Source organism: Spea bombifrons, chromosome 8, assembly GCF_027358695.1.
Source record: "Spea bombifrons isolate aSpeBom1 chromosome 8, aSpeBom1.2.pri, whole genome shotgun sequence".
NCBI classification, from domain to species: domain Eukaryota; kingdom Metazoa; phylum Chordata; class Amphibia; order Anura; family Pelobatidae; genus Spea; species Spea bombifrons.
The window spans coordinates 8,394,503-8,405,326 of NC_071094.1; the positions used below are offsets into that span (position 1 = coordinate 8,394,503).

A 10,824-nucleotide genomic window follows, 5' to 3' on the forward strand; every position below is an offset into this window, starting at 1 on the left:
ATAGCGGAACGTGCGCTACCGACTCATACTGCAGCTTTCCTCTCTCCTCCAGCACTCGCTTTAACACGAAGGGTGTCTCTAGACTTTACAGGGCAAATATTGGGAAACCTCTGGTTTTGGTGCCTAATCATATAATAAATAACCGAAGACAGTAACAGGAGAGGAGAGACGAGCTGACCCTACAGACCACTAGCTGCTCTGTCTAGCCGCAGAAGCGGTAATTGGCGTGGATTTCCGGCTTAATGTCGCAGACGAGGGACAGAACGTGATCCAAGACGGCTTCTCTGTTTTTGGAGTAGTTCGCCTGGATAACAGACATCTTCTGCGCCGTCTCCTTTTCCATCTCTTCAGAATAGCTGCCGTGGGAGCCCAAGGCCTGAACGACAACACATGAGATACGTTAAAGAAAAATAATCTTAAATTAAGTGGGTGAGGGCGTTCATTTAATAAGACCAAACAATGTAGTTCTGGATACATCAAAGCATAATCTAGTGTGTCCAGACCAGTAGGTCAAGCTTGGAACTGATGAATGCAAATTGGAAGGGTCCGTTTAGCACGGCGCCTAAACAGTTTAATTATTAAATCAAGCACAGAACAGGCTTATGCAGAAGAGTTTTTCATTCAGGGACAGGAAAGGCATCCATACACGGGAACCAACGCCAAATAGAAAGTGTCAGGTGCCTTATACGAAGTATAAAGACCCACAACTACCTACAGGTGGCAATTCCAGTTGTGTGGAGGCACATTTATTAGGACAGGACTACAACTGCCACAAAATCAGCTGGATAAACCCCCCCATGACTGATGACAGTAAGAGGGGACACCATGTTCTTGGTTCATACATACAGCAGCCTCCTTGGTTTTGAACTCCTTCTCCCGCTGCAGGCGATATTGTTCAATCTCAGCCTGGGCTTCCTCCTTGGCTTGTTTCAAACGCCTGTTCTTCCCTGATATCGGAGAGACGAAAAGAAAAAAAACATTCATTCTGCAATGAAGAGTCATTAAATGTCACAGATTAAAGAGAAACAGCGGCAAAGAACCTCTGAGAAGAAAGACTTAAAATATCAACAGGTGCTCCTCTGGGCTCCTCTGCCCAAAGTCTGGGCTCCTCTGCCCAAAGTCTGGGCTCCTCTGCCCAAAGTCTGGGCTCCTCTGCCCAAAGTCTGGGCTCCTCTGCCCAAAGTCTGGGCTCCTCTGCCCAAAGTCTGGGCTCCTCTGCCCAAAGTCTGGGCTCCTCTGCCCAAAGTCTGGGCTCCTCTGCCCAAAGTCTGGGCTCCTCTGCCCAAAGTCTGGGCTCCTCTGCCCAAAGTCTGGGCTCCTCTGCCCAAAGTCTGGGCTCCTCTGCCCAAAGTCTGGGCTCCTCTGCCCAAAGTCTGGGCTCCTCTGCCCAAAGTCTGGGCTCCTCTGCCCAAAGTCTGGGCTCCTCTGCCCAAAGTCTGGGCTCCTCTGCCCAAAGTCTGGGCTCCTCTGCCCAAAGTCTGGGCTCCTCTGCCCTAGTGGCATCGTATTCTGTTCTTCAATCAAGAACAATATCATCAAGTAACATCGATATAGCAGTTCTATAATAAATGCAACTTGATATGCGGGGGTTTTTTGGCTCTCCAAGATCAGGGCTTGAGGGGCTAGCGTAGGTTAGAACGCAATGAATGGCTCGGCCCATCTTGTTAAAGGGTTTGGAAGCTGCGGCCAACCAAGCTAAAATGGGCATTGCTCTTCAATGCTTGGCCCTCACATGTCTGCGGACTTCTGACAGGCAAGCCCAGTTTTTTTAGCCAAGTCAAGGATCTGGTCGAGCCCAAGGAGCAGCAAGACACGCTTTCTCGCTCACCATAAATAAAACCCTTCTAAAGATGCCACGATCTGTTTCAAAGGTAAAATCATCCTGTGGAAAGGACCAGACAGCGACTACGGCCTTCCCCAGCAAGTGCTCACTTAATGGACAGGCTGCCTACTGTGCCTGAGGCAAAAGCCAGGGAAGGCTCCATTTGCACACTGACCCTGTATTATCACACGGAGGGGGGGGGGCAATCTTTACCACCCCCAGAATGTTGGGGTTCCCCCTCTAATACAAAAGCTGAGTGAGACTGTGTGCTGATGCATTTTAATCCCCAGTTCCGGGCTGAGGTGAGGATATGCTCAGAAACTAGCTCACAGGCCACCGACACGGATGTAAATAACGGAGGGCTATGCCTGAGAGACACAGGGCCGGGGCACGGGTGCGAAGGGGGCAGGTAGGGTAACTCACGCTTCCGAGCCTCTCCTACTCGCTCGGCTGCTCTCTTCTCCGCTTGCAAGAGCTGCTGTATTCCCGCTGACTGACTCGCCATGATGATCACCCCAACAGCCGGTCCCTCAACCTGTCTCCTTACACGGGTCAGCTGATACGGCCCGTCACCGAATCTGTCGCGTCACGTGATCACGGCAGCCACGCCTTGCACCACATGATAAGTGTCATGGTCACGCAGTGCGCATCACATGACAGGCCACGCCCACATAAGTGATACAGATGGAAACTTTAACGAAAGGAGGTGGCGCCTAAAACGTGTCTGTTGTGTATGTGTAGTGCACTGCAGTGCGCATGCGTATGTTGCAATCCATAGACTGCTGCTGTGCTAGCTGCATTACTGTGGAATTTTCCCATACCTTTTCTAGGAGCTGAGTGTGTTTACAGAGGATGAGTGTATGACAGGGTTTACAGCCCTCAAAAAATACTCAAAAAGTCTAAAAATAGGAAAAATGGGTTTAAATTAAATTGTGTAAAAAATATACTATTTTTAAAAGTCCTTAAACACACCTTCATTCACAAATAAATATATCTGTGTATCACTAAACTATAATAAATGTTGTGGCTGCGTAGCCATTATGCACCTGTTCTGATCGGCGGATCGGGTGGATATGCCCGGCAACACACTACTTGAGCATAAAATGTCGCAGGCAGGCTGTCGTATCCAGCTGTCTGGCATATGCATGTCATTAGGTGGCTGCCAGCCTTAAAGTGCCAGGTCCAGCCCTGCGTGACTTATAGGGCTGTAGAACCCAGCAATCAAACCCCATGGACTGCGACCGGGCCCTGGAGTTCTGCCAGTCAGGGCGGCCCAAGGGGTGCCGAGTGGTTGCTGAAAACCACTGCTCGGCAACTCTTGGGCCCCCCTGACTGACAGAAATCCAGGACTCCTCTGCTCCCCGCCGCTGCTGCTGCCGCCGCCGCCTGCCTCAGCGCTGCCCGGAGTGCAGTGTTGGGAGTGTGAGGCGTTTGTCTCGGGTAACGTCATATGACGTTATATGCCGGCGCTCAGCAGCCGAGACAAACGCCTCACACTCCCAACACAGGAGTTGACGGTAAGTGACCTACAAAGGGGGGTAGGGAGGGAGTGGGTGGGTAGATCGTGAGAAGGGGGGGTAGGTAGGGAGAGGGTAGATCGTGAGAAGGGGGGGCAGGGAGGGAGAGGGTAGATCGTGAGAGGGGGGTTAGGGAGGGAGAGGGGAGATCGTGAGAAGGGGGTAGGGAGGGAGAGGGTAGATTGTGAGAAGGGAAGTAGGGAGGGAGAGGGGAGATAGTGAGAAAGGGATAGAGGGGGTGGGGGGGGCTTAACAGATTCTCGCACCGGGGCCCTGAGGTTTCAAGTTACGCCCCTGATTTGGAGAGTAAATCTTATTCTTTAACCTCGAAAACAAGGAGGAATTTTATTAGCATGCTAATTAAAACTCTTTGTAAAGCAACTTTTTTTCTTAGCATTGCATCAGAGAAGAGGAAGTCAAGATGGCGGAGGTAGCAGTGGTGGTAGAGGAAGCAGAGGAAGAAGACAGACAGAAGTAAGTCAAGTTTAAGGACTGAAAATAGAGCATTAGTAAAAGTACAAGAATAAAGGAAAGGAAAGAGGGCAATAGAGGTTGTTGGCTAATACTGAAGGTAAATACGTAAATAAGGTAGGAGAAATTAGACTGAAACACGCCCATTTAAAGGGCAAATGGGCAGGGAGCGGGGTGCGTCAAGACCCTGCTCCCGAGACCCGGAGGAACCGGTAGGTACTTCAACTGGAGATCTCCGGGTCAAACACAGAGAGTTCCCAGGTATGCCTATTTGATATATATATATAAAAAAGATTTTCTGCGCATAATCTCCTGCACAAAGATGGACTTCAGGTTGACCTCTGTGGTGCCATTATAACCATTAATATTAAGTCTTTTGTTTCTATTGCAGAATCTTCTGCTGCCACAAGTAAAGAAGAAAAACACTTTTATTATCTCTGCTTGTTAAATATTTTATTTTAATTGTATGAACGAGTATACCAATAATAAAGTTTAATCTAATTTTTCATGCAGTATTGAACTTCTCTTTTTGCTTAACAATTTGTTACGTGTAACCTGGTCCAGGATCTTATGCAGCAAGGGACTTGTATTAAACGGCTACCAGGATTCTGTTGCCCACGCACGGGGTTTTTCCATGTCATCTTAAGGTAATTGTCCACCACACTCATGGGGCAACAGAAGAGGTCTAAATGAAAGGCAACCTTGAATATAATTTCTGTAATATTTTGAACCAAAATGTAGTCTTACATAGAAATATGGTAACATGTAAACCGCTTCTTAAAGGCAGAAAAAAGTCCAGTGCAATTATAAAATATAGTATTTTTATTATATACACTTCTTCACAAACCTATTTACAAACAAAAAAACACAGGCGTTTGATATAGTTAATACCGTATTTGCTCGATTATAAGACGACCCTGATTATAAGACGACCCCCCAAATCTGAATATTAATTTAAGAAAAAAAGAAATTAAGACAGATTATAGATAACAGACAGATTATAGAGAGGTAAAGAGAAAGAAGAGGGTTATTTTTTGTTATTTCTATAACTTTTCTCCATCTCATATCTTTCCCATTATCTCTCCCTTCTCTCCCCTTTCTTTCTTCTCCTCATTATCCATCTCTTTATTCCTACATGTCCCTACTACCCCTTTCTTACTCACTTACCTTGCAGAAATCCTGTGTGTGATCCTGAGGCGACTGTCCCACTGCTTCACACAAAGATATGACATCATAATATGTATATACATAATATAAATACATATATAATCACTATATGTATCTATGTCCCAAGCAAATTATAAAAAAAAATAAAAGGTATAGGCCTTGGGATAAAAATAGATATAGTGGTTTTGACAAAATATGTTACTCAATTATATCCTTAATAAAACCACATAAAATCAATGTATAAGTAGGTCCAGTGGCTATTAATCATTCACTACACTCAGCCTATTGTGGTTTCTATTTTATCGCTTCAAACATAGTAATGTGTAACTAATCAAAACAAATGGCAGGACCCATAAATCTGTTTGAAACTGAATGTTCTTCTTCGATTCCTTTAGTAATGCACATGCCAGGCCTGACATAGGGCAGCACATTACCCACATCCTCCACCGATGCAGCTGCCATCCTCTCTGCTGGGCACTGTAATATAATGTCATAGTGTTGGTCTCTTAAGGACCTGTAGTGTTGTGGAAGCTTGCCATAGGGGGTTATTCCATCCAGATGTAATTGGGCTGGTTACAATCGAGATCATTGATTTCCCCAATCAGCCCATAATGCCGTAGTGCATAGGGGATCTGGATTGCTCAGTAGGGTAATTGTGTTAAAAGGTCTAATGCCTCATGACCTGCTGCCCTGGGCATATTCAGCCAAGGCTAGAACAAGTCACTGGTATATGTTGTGGAAGAATACCATATTATTTTATGTGACCTTTGTATTCATACTTTGTATTCATATTTTATTTACTGCACTGTGTCAGGCAATTCTTTTTTTCCTGGCTTTTAAGGAAGTACATGCATTATTTACCGTTTGTGGTGTTGCTTAGGTGCAACATCAAATGGTCTGTAAACCATGTGTTGTGTGTTTGACACCCCAGAAAACAGACAGCAGCATTGCCGTTCTCTACGAGGCGTATGTGTGTGTGCGGGTTTGGGTAATGTATGAATGTGTATACTGTAGTGTCAGTCAGTGTGTATCTGTTGTAGGGGACAGCTCACGCATGGGGCGGCAATGACAGTTTCACACAGGTTTCAAACGTAAAAGCGTGTTTATTTAGATGTTGTAGTCACAGAGCACCTTGTAAAAAAAACAAACTATAAGCCTGTCCGGCTCTAACTTAACAGCAGGATACCTCTCTAGCAGCCTAAGGTCTGGCGCAAAGCAAAGTAACAAGTTTTGCATGGGGTAAAGCTTCATACCTGGTGGGCTGCAGCGCTGGCTGTAGCTGCTCCTTCTTTCAGTTTCTCCTTCCCCTTCAAACCTAACAGCCCTCTCTTTTTAAGGCTTCCCCAGTAATGAGCTTAGGAAGCTGCACCTGAGGGCTCCTGGGTTAGCTACTGTGCCTGGCTGAGGAAACCAGGTGAGAAATATATCCCATCAACCACTCTCCCATACACTTTACCACACTGTATAGTTACTGGGGTCAGTCTGAGTGTGTGTTTACATTGTTATGTCAGTGTGTATGTGTGTATATGTATAGTGCCAGTCAGTATGTCCACCGTGTTGTAGTGCCAGATTCAGTGTGTACAGTATGTGTGCATAGTGTTGGAGTGTGTGTTTATTTATGTAGTGTTAGCAAGTATGTGTGTTTGTTAGTATGGTGTTGTGTATGTTACAGTATGGCATTATGTCAGCATATGATGCGTGTATTAGTGTATAGTGTTAGCATGTGTGTACATGAGTGTAGCACACGCGTGTCAGTTACTGTATGTGTTAGTGTGTGTAAGTGTAAGAATAATGGTTAAACATACAAGCTTGAGTTTTTATGGTGTAAAATAACCCTTTGTCATAATGGGGTTAAGTGCAGTACTGTACAAAGGGATACAGCAGACCAGGAGGCAATAAATGAAAAGAAAAACATGTTTGGGGAAGAAAAAAACGTTGGCTCCTAAATTTTTTGGTTGGCTCCTAGATTCAAACCAAATTTGTCAACCCCTGCTTTAGGTAATTCACTGAAGCTTTTTTGTGTTCGTTTTGCAATCCCCCACACATCCATTGTGATGCCTAGTGTAAAAAGGACTAAACGCAGCAGTTCCATCACAACTGGATCCTTTCTATGTGACTTGTATTGGTTTTCTATGTACCCCCCTTCTGTAAATGTGTTCCAGCTCCCTTTAAGAAGTAGACCTAGGCCTGGACTGGTCATCTGGCATACTAGGCAAATTCCCGGAGGGCCACTGGTTTACAAAGCCACACACTCACCATCCTGTGCAATAGGAAGTTTTTATGGGTGTTTTTTTTTGATCCAGTTAATTTGGGGAGATATAGTCAGTAAAAGCTGGAGTCTGTGACCTTAGCAAAGGCAAGATGGCCAAAATCCTGACTAGAGAGAGAAAAAAAAAATTGAAAAAAGTGAAATAAGTGCATTGATATTCAATAAATGAATAAGAAAGAGTTGAATTAAGAGTTCACACTAGAAAACTTGTTCAAGGCTCCACAATATAATATCTCCCTTTGTCGGGCTTTTGTATTGGGCCCACTTGCCAGATAAAATTGAAGATCTGTAACCAATGTGATGAAAACCAGGAATACATCGCTCATAACGGGATTCAGATTGAATTAATTTATTTTTATTTATGTATATTTTGAAGAAGCCAGGTGTTGTATCTTTAAAACAATATCAACATGTTGTCAGTTCCATTGTACAGTTGTGTCTATGTTGAGTATCCATCGTGTATTTAAATATTTTAAATAAAATTAAAAGTGTAGCAAAGTCTTGGTATTGTTCTTACTGAGCTCCACAAGCAAAATGGACACTTAACTGCATACGTTGTATGATTTGTATTGAAAGGTGTGTTTGGACATCAGAGGTCTCTCCTACAGAAGAAATGGTGACGAAAAGACCTCTGAGCTCTAGAAAGCTTATGTGCTTATAGCATGGACCAGGTTAAAAAAGTATAAAGATCAGTGGGTGCAGGGTTATGTAGCAAGAAGGAAAAATAGGAAACTAGAAATGTATGTACCTTTGGTATCCAGGTAGATAATTCCAATACCAGCCTGGAGTTGTTTAATTTTTTTATATATATATGACACCCCAGCCTAAAAAGCTTCCATCCACCAATTGGTGTACCCAAAACAAAAGTGCTCTGTGAAGACATGTAGAGTATGTTCTCTCCTCCATACACAATGAAAGTTTGGTGCTGGTACATGTCAGAGGTAAGGGTGATGCACAGTTCCCAAAACCACAGTGCATTATCAATAACAATAAAACGTGGTGGGGTATACCTTTCCGATCATAGTCAACAGCCCTACCTAGTGTTAGGCAAGACCACAACATGGTATACAAAAGTTGGGATCTACCTGACCCAAGTTTCCGTGTTTAATACATAGGTACTTTAAGATAAATTTGGAACTGGAAAGAATTACACTTTTCTACAGTTCCAGCTAAAGATTTTGAGAAATATCCTCTGATCCAAAGACAAAAATGGCCTTTTCCTTGTACAATCCCCCCACCAAACGCACAAAAAGTCTGCTATAAAAAATGTATTAGGACAGACTCCTTAGGTACCACTGCCCTTCCTGTCCCTCTCTACCAGGTCTCTGTATCATACAAAAATAGGGAATTGGAAATGTTTTCAATAATATATATATATATATATATATATATATATATATATATATCGTTCTGCTTTTGCTTTAACAGTAGGATTGCAATGACATCCTGGAGTGTTTTGATTCTGTTATGTTTATTTTTTATTAATACTGCTGTATTTTTGTAATACTGTATTTTCTGACGCAATCACAGTATGTTGATCTCCTCTCCGTATCTGGTCTTGTTCACTGTTCATTCTAGAGTCTTTCGGACCCTGGTATGCTTACTGATTTGTTTAAGCGGACCGTTGTTTTACTGTGCAAACGCGGGAGGTGTCTCTCATTCCTCTAATGTACACACTATAACTTGTCTTTACGCATACTTTGAATAAATGGAGATTTGAATTGAGATAAAAAAAAAAAAACGTAGGATTGCTGCAACTTAGTAAAACAAGATGAAAATGTAGGGTATTTTGATGGCACATGACCTATATAAAAACTCTACGCAGCTATCAAAAAGTTTGTTCCAGGCAAGTTAAAAAGTAATGTAAAAAAACCTATGCATGTCGGGTTTTTCCATAATCTAAAAACCACATACTGGATTTCTCTGCCATAACTCATAACCTGTGCCAAAAAAATTCTAAAAAACACAGAAGCTAATTTCGGCAGTGATTGGTGGCCAAATGTCTGCTTGGACTGTGTCCTGAAACCACTAGTGACATATCATAGATTGGGTGGTGTTCATGGCTTCTTTGTTTAACATTTCCAGTTACAAACATACTAAATGTAAAAAAAAAAAACAGTTCCAAAACAGCAATATACACCTTATAAGCCCAATTAAAATGCTCGAAATGCATATACAATCTGGACACCTGAATTGTTGTTGGGGGTATGTTCTGTCAATTTAACTTATTTAGTGAGGGTTTAGATATATATGAAAAATATGGGGTTTTAGTATTTTGTATAACATTACTCATTCTAAATGTTTAACTATGATGTGTGTCAAGATGTAAGTGACGTCTAAACATGAGACGCACTGATGCAAATTTGTAACATTTTAAATTCATACATAGTCCTTTTTGTACACCTGTGCATTGGTGTTTTTTAATAAAGCATGAAATACCTGGCAAAGGGCCCTGAGGAAGCCAGCCCTGCAGCTCTTTAGCATACACACTGGTTGGGCCCGAACCGTTGGTCTGGATAAACTCCATTCATGTTTGTTATGACATATGGTTACAGCTACTTTTAGTCAATAGTATAAAAAACACAACAGAAACTGATGGTCATTTAATTTGTTTATTATTAATTACAAAATTAATAGTCCAATTAATTAGGTCGGAAAGCAATAATCATGGTGACAGCTACCTCGAGACTCACGAAGAGTCACCTTTCAGCACGCAGGAGAGGAAAAACCACCCTAAGGGTGGAAACCTCTGGGGAACCATGGCTTGAAAGATTGTCCTTCCCTCTGGACACTAAGAGGTTAACTGTGTATTTATACCTGTAGAAAAGAAAAGGCAAAACGTAATTGACAACACGGTAGCACAAAGCTTCTGTGGATGATTATGCCTCCACCGCAAGCTCTTTCCCTGTAATAGACTGCCTTAACATCATCAGTTCAATATAAAACGGACATCGCATTAAAAATAGACATCACATTAAAAATAGACATAGCATTACACATGGAGATAGCATTAAACATGGATGTAGACCTACTCACAGACATAGCATTAAACATGGACATAGCATTACACATGGGCGTACCGTTAAACATGGAGATAATGATACACATGGACATAGCATTACACATAGAGATAACATTAAACATGGACATTGCATTACACAATGACATAGCATTAAACATGGATATAGCATTAAGCATGGACATAGCATTTGTCACGGAGCTGGCTAGTCCGACCGACTACCTCCGCTGTCTTGTGCTCCCTTAGCCTGGGACAACACACTTTCCCCGGTTCCCCAGTCACTAGCCGAGACTCAGTGTAGGGTAAAACCAAACGAAGACTGATTTATTTTGGACACACAGGGCTGGATATATCCATCAAAACACACATTTACATAAAATAAGATATTGGGACACAAACTGCCCCCCTTAATCTGCCTCCCAGAGACAACAGGGGCAGTAACGAGATTAACAATACAATGGGGGGGGGACTAATTTATACAACATTAAACTGAAACAATGGCAGTCACTCCCTGGTTGCAGATCCTGGCTGTATGCTGAAGATAATCCCCTCAACCAGT

The 10,824-nt window shown here is 42.8% G+C and overlaps 1 protein-coding gene across 1 annotated transcript in view; it reads right to left on the reverse strand.

Moving 5' to 3' along the window:
- The window catches only part of ATP6V1G1 (ATPase H+ transporting V1 subunit G1), a 2,641-nt gene extending 215 nt beyond the window's left edge, over positions 1-2,426 (reverse strand). Inside the window, exons 1-3 of the mRNA XM_053472439.1 lie at positions 2,246-2,426; positions 847-947; positions 1-376 (exon numbers count right to left, since the gene is read on the reverse strand). The exon at positions 1-376 is cut by the window's left edge and continues 215 nt beyond it. Of these exons, the coding sequence (XP_053328414.1) occupies positions 203-376; positions 847-947; positions 2,246-2,327 (357 nt within the window). The 5' untranslated portion in view covers positions 2,328-2,426 and the 3' untranslated portion in view covers positions 1-202. The remainder of the gene's footprint in view (positions 377-846; positions 948-2,245) is intronic.
- Between the last annotated feature and the right edge of the window lie 8,398 nt (positions 2,427-10,824).